Source organism: Lepidochelys kempii, chromosome 7, assembly GCF_965140285.1.
Source record: "Lepidochelys kempii isolate rLepKem1 chromosome 7, rLepKem1.hap1, whole genome shotgun sequence".
NCBI lineage: Eukaryota > Metazoa > Chordata > Testudines > Cheloniidae > Lepidochelys > Lepidochelys kempii.
In genome coordinates this window covers 45,134,261-45,156,722 of record NC_136386.1, presented here as the reverse complement: position 1 = coordinate 45,156,722, position 22,462 = coordinate 45,134,261, and the positions used below count along the sequence as shown (strand labels likewise).

The following is a 22,462-nucleotide window of genomic DNA, read 5'->3' as shown; positions in this document are numbered from 1 at the left end:
GGTATTGACCTTAATATATCTGGAGCAATGGAAGAACTGGACAAAGCAAAGTCATACCTACAGTCTTACCGGTCAGATGAGGGATTTTAAAACGTTCTGAAGACTGCACAGAAGTTGGCAGAGGAACTTGACACTGAAGCTATTTTCCCACCCATTCAAGAATACAAGAGTCACCGAAGAAGAAGACGACATTTTGATTACAAGGCACGGGATAACCCCATAAGAGACCCCAAACAACAATTCAAAGTTGAATTCTTTAACCAGGGGCTAGACTGTGCAATACAGTCAATTGAAGAACGTTTCATGCAGCTCAAGAAACACAGCAGTATATTTGGGATGCTGTATGCTTATTCCATAACTCCTCACTATACCTGAAGAAGACCTACACCAGCAATGCAGGGCACTAGAGACAGTGTTGATACGTGATGACATGTGCGATATTAATGTGAGTGATTTAGGTGGTGAACTGAAAGCTCTTTTTCAAGATACATTTCAGCAGGATCAACTCCAAAGGCTGTTCTGGAATATATGTGCACAAATAAGATGACCACCCTCTTTCCAAATGTTTTTGTTGCTCTGCGCATACTTCTAACACTTCCTGTAACAGTTGCCAGTGGAGAATGCAGCTTCTCCAAGCTGAAGTTAATAAAAACACATCTATGCTCCACAATGACACAGAAGAGGCTGGTCAACCTTGCAACCATCTCAGTAGAGCATGAGCTGGCCCAGACTGTGGACCTTCAGGAAGCAATTCAAAACTTTGCAACCAAGAAGGCACGGAAAGTACCACTTTGATTACTCAATGCCAGTGTTTACTATGCAGACAAGAAAAGTTAACATTTGTTGTTCAGGCGTTTGAAAGTTAAGTGTTCCTTAACATTTTTGAAAAAGGCATTTTAAATTATTAGTTCTCCTTTATTGGGGTAGGTAGCAGAGCAGTACCATGAGAGGAGTAGAACAGGAAGAAGGCAGAACTGAGACCTTTCCAAGTTTTGGCCCAAGCGAGGGGGCATGGGGGCGTCATTTGAGCTTCGCACCTCAGGTACCAAAATGTTGTGGGCCGGCCCTGCCCCAGGCCAGCAGCGTGCTGAGCAAGGCAGGCAGCTGGTTCCCCGGCTGGCAGGGGGCTGGCGGCCAGGTCCCCGGCTGGCAGGGGGCCGCCGGCCGGAATCCCACGCCGGCAGCGGGCTGAGTGGGGCTGGCGCCGGGACCCTGGCTGGCAGGGGGCCAGCGGATGGAACCCCAGGTCAGCAGCAGAGCCCCGAGACTGGCAGCCAGGAACTGGGCCCTGTGAGTGCCACTGAAAATCAGCTTGCGTACTGCCTTTGGCACGTGTGCCATAGGTTGCCGATCTCTGGTCTCGTCTATGTGCATCGCTGTCTCCCTTAGCTCCTCCCGTTCAGCCACTCGGTTCTCAAAAGCCAGTACTCAGTCTCTGAGGGCCATGAGTTGATCGCACCAAATGTACACACATGCCACCTGCTCACAAGGCAGGAAATTGTACATGCTGCATTCAGTGCAATGAATTGGATAGCCCCCATCTGCTGTTGCATTTCTGCCTGCATTATTTTTACTGTTGTGGGGTTTTTTGTTCGTTCTTTGTTTTGTGGGGGGGTTATTGGCCTAAATTTAGAGTGTGTTTGTTAGGCGTGACTGGCTCTCATGCTCCCTTGCAAAACTCCGCTGTTTCCTGCTCCTGTTTGCTAGCTCCTCTGGTGGCTTAGGAGGTGGCTTGTTAAACCTGCCGTTAGCTCTGCCTCCTTGTCAAGGGATCCTACAGGGATTAGGGATCAAATGATAGCAGACTGGAGCAGCTGGGTTAGATTTAAGGCTGTTGTGAAAACCTGGCCTATGAATTTCCTGTCCTTTGTGGGTATAACATTTCACACTTAGGGGTAAATGGTGCATGTGAAACATTTCTGGGCCTGATTCTCATTTACAGTGAGGCCACTTTACACCCCTCTGGCAGTGTGAAGCAACTTTAAAGTGGGCAACAATTATATTTAAACCCACTTTAAGGGCCATTTGCACAACTAGAGTCGTGTAAAGTGTCAGTGAAAAGAAGAGTCAGGCCCATTTATCCTTTCGTATATACAGGCATTTACCAGTAGATGGTGATAGTGTGTTGGTGGAATTTCCTAAGGGAGGTTGTCATCTTATTCACTTTTATATTTTTTACTTCCCATTATCATTATTGTAAACCCTCCCAAAGCTTTGATATACTTTGAAATTCTCTCTTAAACAAATTCTCTTCCATTTGGTCAGCAGTAAGTAATGCTGTGTCTTTTAAGTCCCAATTCAAAGTCCTTCTTCTCCATTGACCTGTATCTTTTGCAGACATTTACACCAGTGAGCGCAAAGAGGGTAGAGAATCCTACCTAGTCGGAATGGCAGTGGGTTACACTGGCTTTGCACAGGGGTAGATGATTACACAAGGTGAGGGACAATGGTGAATCAGGCTCTCTGTTTTGTTTATTACCTTTTTTGTGCATTGGTGCAAGCATCAGGGATGTCAGGAATGGGAATGAGAGGCAAGATTCTCAGCTGATGTATCACGACGTAGAGCTATTGAAGTCAATGGAACTTTGGGGATCTGCCTCACCATCTGTAAGTTAAATACAGACAGAAAAGGGAGTGTGTGTAGATCTGACTAAAATGTGGCTGTTCTCCTTCCATATTTCGGTGACAGGTTTTAGTAATAGATCTAGTACTTAGAAACAGGACATTCACTGGAACAGATTTACCCACCACCTCTCAGGGGATTACCAAACTGAGTTACATATACACACACCAGTATACTTCTTTACTGCTGTGCACACCCACATACCACCACTCCCACAGCACCAAAGAACTGAGTTATCAAATTGAGTGCATTTGTTGATTCTTGGCATTGGCCACTCAGTACTTAGTTATGTACTCCTACTCCTCGGGGGGAGAGAGAGAGAGAGAGAGAGAGAGAGAGAGAGAGAGGTGTTTTTCAGAAAATGGCCACTAGATAGAGCCTGATTACAAACCTAAGAAATCTGTGAAGATGTCTCTTCCATGTCCTACTGGAGCTGCAGTGCTCCTGCCTAAAATATAATAAATCTATAATCTCAATGAGGAGAGATTAGAGGCTATGAGGAGAGATTAAAGAGGCTAGGACTTTTCAGCTTGGAAAAGAGGAGACTAAGGGGGGATATCATAGAGGTATATAAAATCATGAACGGTGTGGAGAAAGTGAATAAGGAAAAGTTATTTACTTGTTCCCATAATATAAGAACTAGGGGCCACCAAATGAAATTAATGGGTAGCAGGTTTAAAACAAATAAAAGGAAGTTCTTCTTCACTCAGCGCACAGTCAACCTGTGGAACTCCTTGCCTGAGGAGGTTGTGAAGGCTAGGACTAGAACAGGGTTTAAAAGAGAACTGGATAAATTCATGGAGGTTAAGTCCATTAGTAGCTATTAGCCAGGATGGGTAAGGAATGGTGTTCCTAGCCTCTGTTTGTCAGAGGGTGGACATGGATGGCAGGAGAGAGATCACTTGATCATTACCTGTTACGTTCACTCCTTCTGGGGCACCTGGCATTGGCCACTGTTGGTAGACAGGATACTGGGCTGGATGGACCTTTGGTCTGACCCAGTATGGCCATTCTTATGCTCTTAACTCCTGTTCATAACTGAAGAGGAAGATGCACTGTGAATGTAAAGGTTAGTCATTGCCAGAGACTACTACCTGGAAAGTCAGGAAGATGCAAATGGAATTTTTTGGCAGCTTGTAGGGGACCTGCTCTGTTTTCTTCCCTCTTCCCTTTTCCTGAGGCCACATGGCTACATTAAAAGTGTCTCTGAAGGTAGGGGGAATCACTGGTTTTATAAACCTTACCCGGAGGCTAGGATGGCCTTCAAAGACTAGGAAATTCCCAGGTTACGAGGGCACTTGGCCACCCTATACAGCCCAATGTCTAGTGTTCAGCTGTCTTTCTGACTATAAGAGACTCTTCAATGGCACTCTTGTAGACAGTCACAGTGGAGGTTCCAAGGATTCAATTTCTCTAGAGCAGAGGTCCCCAAACTATGGGGCACACTCTCCTAGCGGGGCATGGAAGAACATTTTTGGGGGGGAGGTGTGGCTGGGGCCAGGCCAGCCCTTACAGGGGGGTGGGAAGGGAGCACCACCCAACTCTGGTCCTGGCCCTGGCCTCAGCCCATGTCTGAGGCTATGCCCCCTCTTCCACCCTCAGCTGTGGCCCCAGCCTTGGCCCCCTTACTCCTGTCTGCATCACCCACCCCTCAACCAGAGCGGCCGGGAGGGGCACGGACAGGAGTAAAGGGGAGTGTGAGGTAAAGAGTTTGACCACTGCTCTAGAGCTCGACCTGCTTACTGTCTTATCCCTTAAGGTGGTCCCCACAGGTCAGTGGCTGAGATGCATTGGCCTGGGTGGTATTGAATTTATTCATTTATCCATTAATAAATCTAAGTGGAAAACAGAAAAAGGTTTCTAACCATCAGAGGAGTGAGGGTCTGGAACAGCATCCCAGTAGGAGGAATGGGGGCAAACAAACTAACTAGTTTGAAGAGGGAACATGATAAATTTATTAATAGGATTATAGGATGGGCTTGCCTGCAATAGCAGGAACTGGACTCAATGACCCAGGAAGTTCCTTCCAGTCTTACCTTCTATATTCCTTAGAAGGCGTTTGCTCAGCTGTTGCCCCTGCTGTCCTTGTGTTGTGAATTAAAGAGGAATTATCTCTGGGGCTGTCAACTCAGCACCTTTCACCTTCACCAAATCCACTTGGAAAACATGAATCTCAGTGTTGAAATCTCAGCCTGTCTGGCCAGACACTGCCAGGTTGGTGAGGAAATGGAAAGATTGTTTGTTTTTATGAGAAAGCGGGGGTATTGGCAAGGTTGATGCTTCAAGTTAAAACTAGAGGAGGGGAAATTTCTTGATCACAGCCTTGTGGTACATATCAGCCTAACAAGGAGGTTACTTGCTGATATTTGCAGCAGGGGGTGCCTTACAGCAACTCTCTGTTTTTACATAGCCATCTGGGAATGGTCAGCGAGGTTTCTAATCTCGCTTTTTCCTAGTCATATGCACTCCAGAGAATAAAGGGCCCCTGGTGATTGTAACTGCTGCCTGCATTTCCCTCCCTCTTTTCTACTGTGTGCGTGCGTTTCTCTGTGACTGTGGGGCTGGGCTCATTGCAGCTTCCAGCGTCAGCCCAGCCTCATTCGCCTCTGATTGGCAGAACTCTGAGGTCCAGCCCAGCCTCGGTTTGCTCTGATTGGCAGAGCTCTATGGTCCAGCCCTGCTTTCCTGGAAAGTTCTTGGAAATCTATCAAAGGTATTTCTTTGAACACATAGAGGGACAGCAGCCAAATGCTTTATAAAACAGAAAACAATTTACAACTTTTCAGCTGGGTCCCTGGAAGGAGATGACCAATCTGACCTGATCCTGCCTTTTTCCTTGGGGATTTTGGTATATTTTGGAGGCTCTTCCCTTCCCTCCCCCCCCCCCCCCAATTCTCTGGAGTGCAGTGCTGACATCAAGATGTCCATTATGGACACGTCTATTTATACTTTTTGTTTTTTAATGTCAGAACAGTGATGTGAATACAATACAATTCCAGGAATCCGTCACTTCCTGGAACAGATTAAAAGGGGCAAACAAAAGATTACTTAGTTGTGTTTTTTTCCAGAGCTTCATTACTCCTGGAGCCAGCGTTCAAGTAGGTTGCAGCTCTCCCAGTTCTACATTCAGGGAGATTATTTATTGATATTTATTGTTATTTCGGAGGAGCTTTATCCTGACTTGAAAGGTCGTTCTGAAGGAGATTTCATTCCTTCTTTTAAAATCGTTTTTCCTTTTCTCTGGTCATTTTAATTTGTTTTTCTTTTTAATCAGAGCAAGAATATATTTTCTTATCTTCAACAGTACCAAGACTGCGCATATTTTCCTAGCTAAAGTTGCTGAAAAATCAGTAAAGTCTTTCTCTGGGCAGCCTGATTTGCTTTCTGCTTGGCTTCTCCCGGTGTGTGAACTCCAGAGTGCCGTGGGAGAGGTTTGTTGGGAGCAGTCCAGTCTTTTCTTCCTGTGAATTCCTAACTAAAGACTTGTCCTAGCTCCTCTAGGGAACAAAGAAGAAGAAGGCAAGGAAAGGGGGAAGACCCTTTTCCCATCCTATTGAAGACTTAATGCGTTTTTCCTGGTCCTGGAGTGACATGATCCTCTGTGTTCAGGGGTAAGATTCCTCGCAGCCTTCATTTTAAACGTTTGATTTGAGAATTGTCAATAACAGACTCTGGGGCAGATCCTCAGCTGGTATAAACTGGCGTAGGTCTATTCAAGTTAATGGGGCTATGCTGTTTTGCACCAGCTGAGTATCTGGCCCTCAGTACATGTGAGTGTCTTGTGTTTCTGGTTTTTTATATCTTTTGTCCAAGAAGGGCATGAACGGACACCCTGATATCCATGCTCTCTCTATAGCTGAGAAATCACATGGCACTCAAGGTCCTTACAGGGTAAACATTAGCTAGGGGAAAATTCTGACTATGCTATACAATGTATCATATGTAAAACTACAGAGGACAGAAGCACAGAATAATAGGAGCTATCCGATTTCTCCATAGAAACGAACTACTTACTACCTTAAAAGCTTTTCAGGATTTTTTTTTAAACTGTCCTTGTCTAATTCTAAATGAATATATAGAATGAATGCATATTTCTTCTTGGATAGCTTTTCTATACAAGAGTGTGTGTGTGTGTGTGTGTGTACACATACATGTGTATACATACAGTGCATTATAAAAATTTAAGATGGGGAAAAGCCCTAGTGCCCCAGATAGCCAATAAGGTGCAAATAAATTCTTGTGCATGCCTAATTTTATCATGTAAGTACCCCTGGCTGGAGCATGCATATTGGCATTTGCATGCTCACATGGCCAGTTAGGCACTAAATGGGTCATCTACATATGTACATACCTGATCTGCATGAATATATCAGGCATTTGTGCACTTGGAAATATTTGCAAGCTCCTACCTTCATTAATGTCTGGCCATGATGTCATTTTAACCATCCTGTCTGCCACTAGAAGATTTTCCTCACAGTGTTATACTTCTGCTCTGTCTACTTTTAAGTGACTCAAGTGTGGGGATTTCCACCACTTCCCCAAAGAGCCTCCAATGTCTCATAGAGCTCACTATTACAAATATTTTCCTGCTGCTCAACCTATGTCTTCCTTTGCTTGATTTCTCCCATGTTTTCAGCCCACATGACAGTGCTCATAGTCAAGCTGCTTGAAATTAATTTTTCAGGTTAAGCTTTGCAGGACACTATCATATGCTTTACTGAAGTGCAAATATATCATATCTACAGCGTATCTATCATCCATTAATAACCTGTATTTCATTCAAATGGGGGAGGTTTGTCCACTGTTTGTCTTTATAAAGCTGCTTGTTTATTGCTCCAAGTTCCATTGTCCTCTAAAATTGTATGCATTTTGGACCCAATCCTGCCCTTCTTACTCAGGCAAAAGTCCTGTGGGAGTTGATGGGAGTTTGCCAATATAAGGAGTGTAGGACTGGACCCTTCTTCCTGTACTGTTTCACTATGTGTGTTATTATGAAGTTTGACTTATCACCGAGGGAATGGCAAAGATCACTCTAATTGGTACCGTTTGTGTCTGCGCTCTTGTATCTTCTCCGTTCTCCAGGGCTTTTCTCGAGGTGTCAGAAAAAGTTTGTTTGCTGCTACTTTTAGGACAAAAAGATGCATATCAACTGGACCTGCTGATTTTTATAAATACAGTTTCTTCCACATAATTCTTTATCTGGTTCATAATAGCGGCTGTAGTCACAGTGTATTCTGTTCATTCCTGATCCTTGACCTCTTTTCTTTTTGTCTTGTTTAGTAGCTCAGCCACCTTTGATTCATCATTTATTAGACTCCATTAATGGGTCCACGTTCCTGCCACACATGGATTTTGAAACTTTCTTTCACTGCACTGTGGTCACTAGAGGTTGTGTCACCCCAGGCTTTTTATATGTATGGGAGGGGACAGGGGAGCACAATCCATGCAGCATCCCCTGTGGCCTTTCCCTGGATATTGTGGAAGAACCCCCTCTGGAAATGCATGGGGGTTTGGGCTCCACGGGTTTTAGGTGGCAGGATAGTCAGGGAGCATATGGGAGCCAGAGGATGAGCACTGTAGGTGAACTCATCTTTCTCCGATCCACACTGGCCCCACTTCACAAGAGCCCTTGTGACTACAGAGAGGGGACTGTACACAGGGGTGCTGGAACAATTTTTATAGTAGGGGTGCTGAGAGCTATTGAACCAAACTGTAAACCCTGGATATAATGGAAACCACTTCAAGCCAGAGGGTACGCCAGCACCTCCCGCACTCCTAGTTCCAGCACCTGTGATTGTACATAGAGTTTAAAGATTTGAGCCCTTTCTACATCTCTGAAGTGAAAAGTGAAGGGATTCACAGCTTCCTTTAGTGAAAGGGCCTCCCCAGGGTGGCTTCAAGATGGGTCCTGGAGGTTCAGAGACAGCATTCCACGAGACAAATGGAAGATACAGAAGCAGCATAGTGAAAGCAGGAGCAGAACTTTCAAATAAATGATCAGTTAAGGTTCCTAGTGATTGTCTAAAGATTCCATTCAAAACCGCTTCCTGATCTCTCCATCTCCCTCAGACAAATCTTAATCCCTTTCCCAAATCAGGTGTCTAAAAAGCAAAATGGTTCTCATGCTAGCAACAAGAAAACATTTCTTTAAACACAAGACTTTGCCTGTGGGCATAGCAGAAACATTTCCAAGAAGAAGCAAGCTCAATTTTGGAATCCAAGCTGCAGTGTTATTGTTCTCGAGCTGGGAATGGGGCCTGTGCACTATGGGACTCCTTCTCCCTTACTTTTCACCTTGTGCAGTCATTTATACCTGTGCAACACAAACTGCTGGTGTTGAAAGCTACCAAATTTGAATCCTCCACTGAGAGTAAGCATTTGACACCCACTTTGCACAGTGATTACACAAGGTGCAAGGCAGTGGAGGATCAGGCCTGTACTCTTTCTTTTTGAAAGAGTACAGGCAGTGCCCAAAAGCTACTGAATAATACCCAGGTGAGACTCTCCTTGGAGAAAGTGCCTGGGCTTCCTTCATGACAGTGCTACCATGGAAGGGAATCTTATCCAGAGCCATTGCCTGCAAGACAAGAGCCACAGAGAAACGCTTTGTACACTAGTTATCAGAGAATACTGGTGAAGACTAGGGGCTAGAACAAAGATTTAGCAGGTGAGGTCTTCTAGGATAGAAATTAATAGGCAGGATTCAAAGTCCATGCATGTCATATCTTGTTTTTTCTAAAGTAGGGATTGGCTGAAGAAGACCAGGGATGTATTTGGCTGATGTTTTAACTCACAACAGTCTCTTCTGAAAGTCTGTGGAGCATTTGATTTTGTGGGATCAGTGTGTCCTCCTTGACTGCCCTTCATTGTTTGAGAATACTGTGCGTCCCTCACTTTAGAGCCAGATTTACCTATGGCCCCATAAAAACTCTCTACGTAGCTACATTTGAAATGCAGAACCATGGAACTCTGACTGCAGCTTGCTCTCTCTCTTAAAGGAAAAGCTCCCCTTCAATCCCCTCCATGCTATTGTTCTTCATATGTCTCTCTTTTTGGGTCTTTGTCCCACAATTGGGATACAGCAGGGTGAGAGGGCTGGAGAGAGGAGTGGGCCAAGTCAAGGTAGGGTGGGGAAGATCAGTCTGTAACCTTATCCCCTGCCTCGTCCACATTTGTGTGCCCATTAAATGTCACTGTCTATACAAAGGACAAAGTTGATAAGATTGGAGGAGAAACGCCAGGGACATCCGTCCTCTCTCGCCCTCTTTTTCCTATGACGTGAGAGAATGCTGCAGCTGCCTTTTTAATCTCCATTAGCTTCAGACAGTCCCTAGGTCTCAAGTTGGGGATTGTATTGCATTTCCCTGGGAACACATTTACCTTATATTTTTTTACCCTAGAGAGGTCACCTTGGTGCCAGGTGCAGTAGAGATAAACATTTGAGATATGCTGTGGCACAGGGTTGAGTGAGGGTGAAGAGTGCCAGAAGATGGAAGGCCCAAGCCAGGCCCAATCAGACCCTCCTATCAGCTGCTCTCTTTTTGTTCTCTTTCCTTTAATTTTGCATTTCATTCTTGCCAGCTCTGTAGGATTTTCACATGCAGGAGCAATGCATGTGGGGTGCTGCCCACCTAGAGCACCGAGACACGTGCTGCTTATTTTCAGACTCCTGCAGGACACGCAGCTTTGTACATTCCCTTGGCAGTGAAAACTCTGGGCTGATTCCTCAGACTTAGAAGTCTGACTGGGAATGGGAGCTCCCTCGTCACACTCCATCATCCTGTACTCTCACCACAGGTCACACCTTCTTTTAGCATTCCCCATGGTACAGAGAAGGACTGACCACAGGGCAATGGGACACATTACAGCTAGTTGCTAGAAGGCTACAATACTGCTCCCTTTGAAGATTTATAACCACACTGAACAATGCTCACCATGGCACTACATTGTTGGAACCCTTCTACCATGATAAATATGCCAGGGGTTGGGTGGTTACACTTTACACTAAGTTTCCTTCATGCCATTTGATGCCAGGGACTGGCTAGTTATTCCTCTGTGATGGCATTTCAAGATCAGCACACGCTTAGCTTCTAACAGGCATAACAAGATCAGGCCAACCTGCAGTGACAGGAGGATAACATGAAGGAGCTGATTCTTCTTTCAGATACACTGTCATAAATCTGTAGTAACTCCAGTGAAGTTTACACCAGTGAAACAGAATCAGGCCCACTGCATGTCATCAGGAACCCTATCTGTATCTCCTCCCCACAGCCTTATTAAAAATGCAGTATCCTATATATTAGAGCAGTGTCTCTCAACCGTTCCAGACTACTGTACCCCTTTCAGGAGTCTGATTTGTCTTGCGTACCCCGAAGTTTCACCTCACTTAAAAACTACTTGCTTACAAAATCAGACATAAAAATGCCAAAGTATCACAGCACACTATTACGGAAAAATTGCTGACTTTCTCATTTTTACCATATAATTATGAAATAAATCAATTGGAATATAAATATTGCACTTACATTTCAGTGTACAGTATATAGAGCAGTATAAACAAGCCGTTGTCTGTATGAAATTTTAGTTTGTACTGACTTTGCTAGTGCTTTTTATGTAGCCTGGTGTAAAACTAGGCAAATATCTAGATGAGTTGATGTACCCCCTGGAAGACTCTGCATACCCCTCAGAGATATGCGTACCCCTGGTTGAGAACCACTGGATTAGAGGAATGTCAGGCTCTTGGTGTGGAGTTTCAAGGTAGTGTTTGAACTAGTGTTCCTCCCAAGGTGGAAAAAGCCACCCATCCCTCCCTGCATCGAGGGGCTCATCTTTAGCTCTGTGATGTTTGTTTTTTCCCTTTTCTACTTCTGTTGGATACATAAGCATAGTGAGGATCTGTTTACAGAACACGTGCTGTAGCACGCATAGCAGAATCTGAGCTGATAATGCAGCCCTAGGCAAGGCAAGCTAAAAATCATACAATGTGTCCTTTGTTTCAGACCCCATCCTTTGCTCGCAGAGGAGAAGATCAGGAGACAGTCGCTCAGAGGCATTGCAGTGGATTTGTCAGAGCAGATCATGCAACCTCGCTCCGTTATGGTCTTCCAAGGAGAATCTGCTCCTGCCTTCATGGCACCTGCTCCTGAGAATAACCTGCCTCAGATGCGAGATCCTGAAGAAGACCTGCTATGCATTGCAAAAACCTTCTCCTACCTGCGAGAATCCGGTAAGTTTCTACCAACCAGCATGAGGTTACTGGGTGAGGAGGCCACAGGGTGTGGGGAAGAACTCTCTGTGAGCCACCTCCAATAAGAAACTCCTTTCCTAGGAAGGTTGCTGGGCACTAAGGTTGGTCTGCTGTATGTGTCTTGCCCCAGAAACTGTTACAGCGGAAACTTATCGGAGCAATGAGTGGTCCCGGTCTCAGCCACCACACAGCCAGTGTTTATATCACAAAGTAGCCCACCACTAGCATACATGGGAGCTTTGCCCTTTAATTTCTCCATTGACAGAAAGAGGAACTGGCTCCTCTGTCTCTGTAAGCCCCAAACACTGCAGCATGGCCTCCCCTCCTCCAGCCTGAGCACACTGATGAAAAACATAAGCTGGAAACCCTGCAGAGCTTGACTATGCCATCTCTACTGTATTTCCCATAAAGCCTGCTCCTGCCTCCCTGTTATGAGCAGCCTGTGTTTTCAGTCTAGTGACCTTTCTTTCTTTCTAAATGAACTCTCTTTCTGTGATTCCTTTCCAGGCTGGTATTGGGGATCTATCACAGCCAGCGAGGCCAAGCAGCATCTTCAGAAGATGCCTGAGGGTACCTTCCTGGTACGGGACAGCACCCACCCCAGCTACCTGTTCACGCTCTCTGTCAAGACCAACCGGGGTCCCACCAACGTGCGCATTGAATATGCCGACAGCAAGTTCCGGCTCGACTCGAACTGCCTGTCCAAACCCCGCATCCTGGCCTTCCCAGATGTGGTCAGCCTTATCCAGCACTATGTCATGTCCTGCACAGTGGAGAATAAGAATGAGGCCCCCTATCCACCGCCCTCGCCCCTGTCCCCCGTGCAAAAGGAGATGGTGGCTGCGGCAGTGCACTTGAAGCTGATACGGCCGCTCAGCCGCAAGGACAGTGTCCCCAGCCTACAGCACCTGTGCCGGCTACAGATCAACAAGTCAACAGTGGAGGTGGACCAGCTGCCACTGCCCAGGAGGATGGGGTACTATTTGAAGCAATATCCCTTCCAGCTCTGAGGTGCAGCTGATGGGCCTCTGACCAACAGACTAGAATCTTGATGTCTTTTTATCTTGCTGAAGCATGGCATCAAGGGGGTACAGTAAAGACATGGTCATCAGCAGTGACTGCATCCACTTTTTCTCTCCCCTCCCCCAATTCCATGCCTACACCAGGGAGGGGCCTGGTTGTACCAGTGAACTGTGGGACACAATCCGACCTCCGAGCCTCAGAGGCTTGAAGGAAGTGCTCTTGATACATGCACACTACTTGAATTTCAGAGCTGCCGTGACATTAGGAGTATTACCATTGTTCTTATCACTATTTATTTCCTTGTTAGCCTCTCTCCTGATACTTTAAGGCACCTTTTAGTCCATTGTTTTTGTTTCTTTTCCTTTCAAGGAATTAGGGATGGACCTGGGCTGGAATAAAGGATCCCAACCCAGACCAAACCCAAAACTCCAGGGCAGTTTGGATCTGGATTTGAGTGTCACCTCTTTGACCCTGTCTTTGTAGTAAGCCACTCTACATTCCACATCCAAACACCCCTGGAAGCATGGGGGAAACTGAGATTCAGATGAAAGTCTGGATCCAAACTTTGGCACCTGGGCCCTATCTCTGAAACATATGGTCTATTTCCTTTCTTCACAAACTGGAAATGCTGTGACCTCAGAGTGTATGTATGGCAGGCATCTATATATTTCACTGGGATATCACCACGGTTGGAAGATGGCCCAAGGTTGGAAGAATTTTTGGACAAAAACACCTCTCCCCTGCAAGTTCACAGGTTCTGGATATTGAGTTTGGGACAAGGAGGCCCCACTCTGTTCCCCTCCCCACCCCCATCCTATTTCCCATTTCAAAAGGAAGTTCCAAGTAACACTTTTAAATCAAGTCCTTGGCAACCCAAGTCCCCAGCTGATTATCTTCAGGCATTGGGGGTTGTGAGCATCTATCCTGCATGACTTGTGTTTTCTTCCCATCAGTGTCAATCTCTTGGCACTGCCCTTGCCTTGGTGAAGCAGGGAGAAGGGTGGTGGCATCCTGGCCCTGCTCAAAGCTGGCTCTGCTGAGCTGCACTGATGACACATGGTTTGAAGTTATTTATTTATTTATTCTTTCAGTGGCACAGGGGAAAAAAAAACCTGTCCCTGCTCCATCATCACCATGCTGCCAAATAACCAGCCCCTCTTCCCCATTCAGCACTAAATAACTAGCCAACCACCACCAGGCAGCTTCAATCAGAGCTGTGTATGATTTTTTTACCCCCTGTTTAATTTGCTGGTAGCACCTTCTCACTTGAAAGAGACTTAATTTAACTGATGCCAGTATTGCTTTTGCATCCCATAATAGAAACAGCAATTGAGCTTCCTCCCTTTGCCAGTATCCACACCCTACAGCCCTGCCTTCGCCCTCCCCCAGACCTCTATCTGTGGAATCTTTGATCAATGTCTTGTGACCCTTGCATTCTAAAATGAAGCTATTACCCCCAGCCCTCTGCCTCCGCCCCCATGCAGCAAATCGGTCACAAAGGGCCATATCATCCCCCGCAGAAGGAGGGGGCACAGAGTGAGTGGATTCTGCACAGAAATGAGCATGGAAGGGGGAAGACTGCCTCCTCGGAACCATCGTTATCTCCTACCACTTGCCCAACCTCATGGAGACCAGTCCACAGGGCTGTGGGGGTGGGGTGTGTGTTTGAGGAAGATGCAGCTGGGAAAGGGACACATGGGTCTAGGGGGGCTGCTCCTCTCCACAGCATCTTCCCTCACCTCTGAACCCTTAGGACTTTAGCAGGCAGTAGGCCCTGGCCTACAGAGGTCCCAGGGCTGGGTGTATTTGGGGAGAGAAATCCCAGCTTGTTCACAGAGGTGGAAGGGGAGGAAGAGATAGGACAACACCCCAGGGGATAATAGTCTGAAGGAAACCAGTGGAGTTTCCTCTCCACTAGATAGGAGCATCCTGCCTAAGGGGCAACACGGCCCAGTGTATTTAGTCAACGCTCATTTCTTGTCACATTTTACACACTGGTAGTATTGCTGGCTTTGTTTTCCATACTTTGATGATTGACAGCATGCATGTGTGAGGTCAGGTTTCTCTGTTACTGCACCTCTGCCCCCACGCAGAGGCTTTGGAAAGTCAACCAAATGAGAATAGAAAATTAAAAAACAAATAGAAAATACATTTAAAAAAACCCCATAAGACCACTGAACAAGGCTTCCTTTTAGACAAGCTCATCTGTCCGCTGGGTGGAGGTGGGGGTGGGGGGGCTGGAGATTGGGAAACTCCAGCTATGGAACTCACAATAATGATCTTGGGAAACCCGTATGACTTGCCAAGCTGAGCTGCATATGCGGCAGCTCTCTGGGAGAGACCCAGTCACTACAGTAATGTGCATAGGGAGCGGGTAGGTGGTTCTGCTTTCTGAACCATCCACTGGTGACTCCCGTTCAGCTGTGGCCCAACAGCTGACCTTTTTCCTTTGTGGGGCTGGTGCGGGAATCGAGCCTGCAGGTTTCGGAGCTCTTGCCCAAAGAGCTCCTGGGTAGGCAGAGTGGGTGGGAGAAGAGGGTAACAATGTGGCATGCTTGGTCCATCTGAAAGTGAGTGGATGCACAGGGACAACTGGAGGCTGTAAGCTTTTATGGGCAAGGGTGCTCTCTGTGATATTTGTACAGCACCTAGCACATGGGGCCTCTGAGTTCTATTGTAATATAAATAATAATATACATAGACTCCAAAAAGTCACTTCTAGCCTTGAAACAGTTTTTTTTAAATCATTTGACCTGGATTTTAAATAAAAGTCTGATATTTTAAAGCCATTCAATCTAAAACTCTGTGGTCATATCCAAGTAGGATCATCAAACAGTGACTCTTCATTTAATCTTTTCAAAAACCGAGTCTGAGAACACGGAACAAGCTCTTAGCCAGCCTCCCTGTCCTGCCAAATACACACAAACCCAAGTTTTTATTTTGTAGTTATCAGGAGAGTTCAGAGTTTTAGAAAATTCTGATTTGAACATCACAAGGTGAATAGGAATCTGATTGCCACTCCATACACAATAGTTACGGGCAGCAAAATCACAGGTCTCCAGTTGCCAGGGATGGAAGGAACACTCTCAAATAGTTTATGAAAGCGTCTGACCCATCTTAATATTGCTAGTACCTGGGAGAGAAAACCCTCCAGAGTCTAAAATCTGGGTGTGAGTAGGTGCAATGCAACTAGAAGTCTTTTGAAGTGCACCTTTTTACACCAGTTTTGAATTTGGCCCTACTGTAGGCTATACACCTCTAGCACTCCCTTGGGGAGATGGTAGGCTCCTCTTCTGTACTGGAGTCTGGGGCATAGTCCTCTGGCCATGCTGTTCAGGGTCTCTGCTCCCTTGCATGGAGACCTAAAGTAATCCAAACAAAAAGTCGTCATGCTTTCGCAGCCCACAGAGAAGCTCTTAGGGAAGCCAAAGAGAAAAGAAAAAGTACCAGCTCTTCTTCTTTCTGAGAGGGCCTGGGTAGCCAATACTCTCAAGGCGTTTCCCTGGTCAGCAACCCATGATTCCAGTGGCAGGGGGAGCTCTGACTTGCAGTCCTGCTCCAGAGAGCTACCCTGCACCAAGCAGGGATCCTTCCTTTTAGGGTATGTCTACATTGCAGCTGTGTGGTGTCGTTCCCAGCATGGGTAAACAGACTCATGCTAGCTCACTAAAAATAGCAGTGGGGATGTTGCAGTGCGAGTGTTGGCTCAGGCTAGCTGCCCAGGCTTGGACCCAGGAAGCTGGCCAGGCTTGGGTTATCTATCCTGAGCCACAGCCCTTACCACAATGTCCACACTGCTCTTCTCAGTGCACTACCTTGAGCTGAAATGGCACACATCTGACTGCCTCTGCTGGGAATCACATCTTCCAGCTGCAGTGCACACATACACTTCAGGACCTGCCCATCTCCAGGCTTGACAGGCTTCACAGGCATGCCGGGCTGAGGCTGACTGTGCCCAGAGGAGCTCTTTAACTCCTTCCTGATGAGGGTGGGGACCTGCCCCACCACAGGCCCCAAGGATAAAACTCTGCTCTCAGTTACATTGATACTGATCTGGAATAGCTGCATGCACTTAAATGGAGTTGCAGTAGAACCTCGCAACACCTCAGAATGGAGGTTGTTCATAACTCTGACAAAACGTTAGGGTTGTTCTTTCAAAAGTTTACTACTGAACATTAACTTAATACAGCTTTGAAACTCTACTATGTAGAAGAAACATGCTGCTTTCCCTTTTTCTTTTTTTTTTAGTAGTTTACGTTTAATGCAGTACTGTACGGTATTTGTATTTTTTAAAACTTTTTTTTTTGGTCTTTGCTGCTGCCTGATTGTGTACTTGTGGTTCCAAATGAGGTGTGTGGTTGACTGGTCAGTTCGTAACTCTGGGGCTCATAACTCTGAGGTTCTACTGTACTCCAGATTCACCCCTGTGTAAGGGAGTAGAATTTGGATCCCAATCTGGGATTTTTTTTCTTTTTAAAATCCACTGTCTGAAAGCCAAGAATATTATCTTCTGTTTTCATGGGGCCCCCCAAAATCCACACTTTGTTCTCGCTACACTGGCCCTGGAACGGTCATTCACTAACGAACACTCCTGCCAGTACCACACGCATGAGGAGACTTCCACTGCACACCGAGGATATGCGGGCAGGATAATGCTGCTGCTCAAGCTGAAGTTGTTAAACACAAACAGACATGTCTCTATTGGTTCCATTGGAGGGATGGAGGGGTGGTGAAATCAAGGCAAGTCAAATGGAAAAATAAAATCAAGAGGGAAGTTGTGACCAGACTTGGAAAAAATATTTGCAAACAATGGAGAGCATTAAAAAGAAAGAAGAAAAGCGCTAAGAAATTACTTGAATATAATTTTAAATACCCTGAAGTCAAATTCTTCCCTCATTTACAGGTCTGCAACCCCTTGAAGTTGGAGGTAGGTCATCTGGGGTATGCATATGACCCACTAACACACAAAGGTAGTCATGGGTGGTTTTGCTCACAGGTGGTTTTACTGACGCCTTATGTTACTGTAATTATTATTTCCTACTCCTGCAACTTCAGGACATTTTGCCAAGGAAAATGTGTTCATGCTCTGAGAGCCCAGGTGCCAAGTTTTGACCCAGATTTAATTTATTTTTACAGCTGCGTTATACATCTCTGAAAATAGGGGTGTGAATGAAAACCCAGACAGCGCTTTAATTATAACATCATGAAAAGTGCTGCTTTAATATCTCTCCCTGGGATGCTTATGTAGTGTGCTAAGTATCATTGCTGCCGGGCCAGCGTATGGTATTCTTTTCTGCATGCATATTATTTCTGGCGAGATGCATACAGATGCACACAGAGTGTTTGAAGCAGATCTCTAAGCAGGCTGGAAGGATATGTGACAGATCCTCCAAACCATGAAAATGTGCTACAGAGATGCCCTGCAGTGCTTCAAAATGAAATAAGCAGGTAAAGTGTGTTCCACACTAGCTCCTATGGTCTCACTTCATGCCTTAAGAAATCACCCTTCTGAGCAGACAGCGTGTGTATGTGTGAGCAGACATCTTTCCCACCCTGCTCTCAAACACAGGGAAATCTCACCCCTTCTCCTGGGGCTTAGCTTTATTATTAACCAGGGAACCAATTATACATTAACGTGGTTTAGTTTCAACCTTCTTTCTGGGTTTCGCTGCTCAAGGGTTCCTTCCCCTGGACTGCTCAGCCCATGCCCAGGATCGTCTCTCTGAAGACGCAGTCCCTTATAATCAAATGGGTTAATTAGTCAGCAAAACTCTCAATGAATCACAACAATCCACTTAACCCTTTTGAGGCAGAACCAACACCCACAGATGCGGTGGGATGTTTCTAGCAAACCCTGCTGGCCTGTTACACTGCATTTCTGGGCCACCGACCATTGCTATTTTCACCAGTTATCAGAGGAAATGGAGACTCAAAAAGCAAAATAACTGGATACTCCACATACAGTTCTTCCACTTCTTCCACTCGGCCCAGCAATTTACTAATGGTCAAGTCCGTGGAAAGCCTGTCTATCTGCAGCTTCCAATATCTCCTTAGCGATCACTGGCGCATATACAATGGATGGTACCACCATTAATGTCTCCCTCCCCCACCTCACCTGCTGTCCAAGAGACTGGAATATGTGGGAGGGGAACAGAAAGTAGAGATGGTCTGAACAACCCACAGCTTTGGATGCAGATCAGAATTTTGCATCTCATCCCCATTCCTAATTGCAAAGTTAAAACATTTTATGCATCACCTTTAACAAGCCCTGCCCCTAGCTCCACAGGTGGGAAATTTTTAAAACCATTAAACTTGGCAGCCCATAATTAGAGGAACCAGCCAAGAGAGAAAAATGAGAGATAATAAAAAAATAAGATCAAATCTTCCTGAATGTGTAATTATCCAGGGAATGGAGCCTTCCCATCGCAGCTCTTTGCCAGTGCTTCATTCCCAGGGCTACATTCCCAGAGTATGCCCTGCCATTCTGCAGAGCACCTGGGCACCTCTTGGTTTGTTAGATTAGCAGCAGCACAGTGTTTCATGTATAAGAGCCAGACAGAATGCGATTTGCAGCACAGGGAGAGCAGGGCAACCTGATGCTGCTGTCCTGCACCAAGTAACTTTCCCCCCATAGCAGGATACCAGAAAATGGGGTGATGGAGCTGTCATAACTATAAAGGGAAGGGTACCCACCTTTCTGTACACAGTGCTATAAAATCCCTCCTGGCCAGAGGCAACATCCTGTTACCTGTAAAGGGTTAAGAAGCTCAGCTAACCTGGCTGGCACCTGACCCAAAGGACCAATAAGGGGACAAGATACTTTCAAATCTTTGTGTGTGGGGGGGGGAGGCTTTTTTGTTTGTGCTCTTTGTTTACTTGGTTGTTCTCTCTGGGACTGAGAGAGGCCAGACAGAAATCCATCTTCTCCAACCCATCCTAATCCAAGTCTCCAATATTGCAACCAGTATAGGTAAGCCAGGCAAGGCGGATTAGTTTATCTTTTGTTTCATGTGAATTTTCCCTGAAAAGAGGAAAAGGGAAAGAGGGAGGTTTATTCCTGTTTTCTGTAACTTTAAGGTTTTGCCCAGAGGGGGATCCTCTGTGTTTTGAATCTGAATACCTTATAAAGTATTTTCCATCCTGATTTTACAGAGATGATTTTTACCTTTTTTTTTTAATAAAATCCTTCTTCTAAGAACCTGACTGATTTTTCCATTGTTCCAAGATCCAGGGGTTTGGGTCTTTGATGATTTTGTAACAAATTGGTTAGGATATTATTCTCAAGCCTCCCCAGGAAAGAGGGTGTGTAGGGCTTGGGGGAATATTTTGGGGGAAGACGTCTCCAAGTGGTCTCTTTCCCTGTTCTTTGTTTAAAATGCTTGGTGGTGGCAGCATACTGTTCAAGGCCAAGGCAAAGTTTGTACCCTGGGTAAGTTTTTAACCTAAGCTGGTAAGAATAAGCTTAGGGGGTCTTTCATGTGGGTCCCCACATCTGTACCCTAGAGTTCAGAGTGGGAAGGAACCCTGACAGGAGCTAAAGGTCTTGATAATATGCTGAGGATCCTGCTCAAACCCATTTTTTCTCAGACACATCCATTCTCCACCCACACCCCAGTCCCACACCTTTTTTCCAAGTGCACTTGAGTGTTGGGGAGCGGGAATGAAAGGAGGCTCAAAACATACTCTCAGTCACTGTGGAACATCATGGTTAACCTCACTTGAGCCTCACGTGGATTCTCCACTCAGAACTATACTGGAAGACAACAAACCTTGTCCCTCATGCTGCATGCTAGGCAAGGAAAGAGGCCATTGGGAGTAGGTGTGAAGTTGCAAAACAGCTGGAAGAGACAGAGGAGGAGAAAGACCTGGTTGTATTGGTTGATCAGAAGACGACTATGAGCTGCCGGTGTGATGTGGCTGTGAAAAAGGCAAATGCGATCCTAGGATACATCAGGCAAGGTATTTCCAGTAGAGACAGGGAAGTGTTAGTACCATTATACAAGGCACTGGTGAAACCTCATCTGGAATACTTGTGCAATTCTGGTCTCCCGTGTTTAAGAAAGATGAATTCAGACTGGAACATTTGCAGAGAAGGACTACTAGGATGATCAGAGGAATGGAGAACCTAGCTTACGAGAGGAGATTCAAGGAGCTTGGCTTGTTTAGCCTAACAAAACAAAGGCTGAGGGGAGATATGATGCTCTCTATAGAAACATCACAGGAATAAAGATCAAGGAGGGAGAGGAGTTATTTATGTTAAGTGCCAATGCTGACACAAGAAAAAATGGATATAAACTAGCCATCAGAAAGTTTAGGCCTGAAATTAGATGAAGGTTTGTAACCATCAGGGGAGTGAAGTTCTGGAACAGCCTTCCCAGGGGAGCAGTGGGGGATTGGCGGGAACTAACTGGCTTCAAGACTGAGCTTGATAAGTTTATGGAGGGGATGGTATGATGGGACTGCCTATGATGGCATGTGGCTTACCTGTGACTGCTTGTAGCAATATCCCCACCGGCCAGAGATGGAGCACTAGGTGGGGAGGGCTCTGAGTTACTACAGAGAATTCTTTCCCAGGTGTCTGGCTGGAGGGTCTTGGCCACATGCTCAGGGTCCAACTGATCACCATATTGGGGTTGGGAAAGTATTTTCCCTGGGGTCAGATTGCCAGAGGTCATGAGTCACTTGCGGGTTTAAACTAATGTAAATGGTGGATTCTCTGTCACTTGACGACTTTAAATCATGAGTTGAGGACTTCAGTAACTAAGCCAGAAGTCAGGGATCTATTACAGGAGGGAGTTGGTGAGGTTCTGTGGCCTGTGATGTGCAGGAGGTCAAACTAGATGATCATAACAATCCCTTCTGGCATTAAAGTCTATGCGTCTAATAAAGCAAATAGGCCAAAGGCTCCTGTGGTGTAAGGCAAAAAAGGCTTAAAGAAAAAACACAGGCTGGGAATAGGAAGAAAATTAGATTAAAAGCATCTATTACTGGCAAGGGTGTGTGTGTGCACGTAACTGAATGAGGCTTATTCCACAGACTAACTGCAGCTTTAACAGTCAAAATGGGTTACATTATTGGTCAGGGGAGGCACTGGTAGAAGAAAATTTACACTGGATAAAAGAAAAATCTGCCTAATGTTAAAGTACATTAGACTGTGAAATAATCTCCAGAGGAAACCCATGAAAGGGATCAGACATTTGTATGTATAACAAGAATATCCAAAATTACACTAATGTTAATAAACATTTGGGAAGGGAAATTAAACCTCAGTCTGCAAGGCATAAACCAATCTCTAACTACTAGAGATCTGGATGATACCTTACATGATGGGGGTGGGGGAAGATTATCCCACATCTGCTGCCATGGAGTTCTGACATCTTCCTCTGTAGCATCTGGTGTAGGGCCCTGTCAGAGGGAGGACAGTGGACTAGGTGCTCCTTGGGTCTGAGCCAGTCTAGCAATCCCAATGTTCCTAGGAAAGCCCTGTCACTTGACTAATTTAAAATAGGGCAGGGCAAAGCACTGGAGGATATAATATAGGGAACGGTCCCACCTCAACAAAGGATTGG

The 22,462-nt window shown here is 45.7% G+C and overlaps 1 protein-coding gene across 1 annotated transcript; it reads left to right on the top strand.

Moving 5' to 3' along the window:
• Window positions 1-5,339: 5,339 nt before the first annotated feature.
• On the top strand, window positions 5,340-20,091 carry CISH (cytokine inducible SH2 containing protein). Its single transcript, XM_073352480.2, has 4 exons — window positions 5,340-5,471; window positions 6,116-6,234; window positions 11,623-11,849; window positions 12,378-20,091. Exons 2-4 carry the CDS (start codon window positions 6,188-6,190, stop codon window positions 12,878-12,880), a joined length of 777 nt encoding a protein of 258 aa, XP_073208581.1. The 5' UTR covers window positions 5,340-5,471; window positions 6,116-6,187; the 3' UTR covers window positions 12,881-20,091.
• Window positions 20,092-22,462: the final 2,371 nt, after the last annotated feature.

Coding starts and splice junctions, on each gene's coding strand:
- CISH (XM_073352480.2), top strand. CDS start 6,188: ATGCGTTTTTCCTGGTCCTGGAGTGACATGATCCTCTGTGTTCAGGG. Junction 6,235..11,622: donor ATGATCCTCTGTGTTCAGGG/GTAAGATTCCTC, acceptor CCTTTGTTTCAG/ACCCCATCCTTTGCTCGCAG. Junction 11,850..12,377: donor CTCCTACCTGCGAGAATCCG/GTAAGTTTCTAC, acceptor ATTCCTTTCCAG/GCTGGTATTGGGGATCTATC.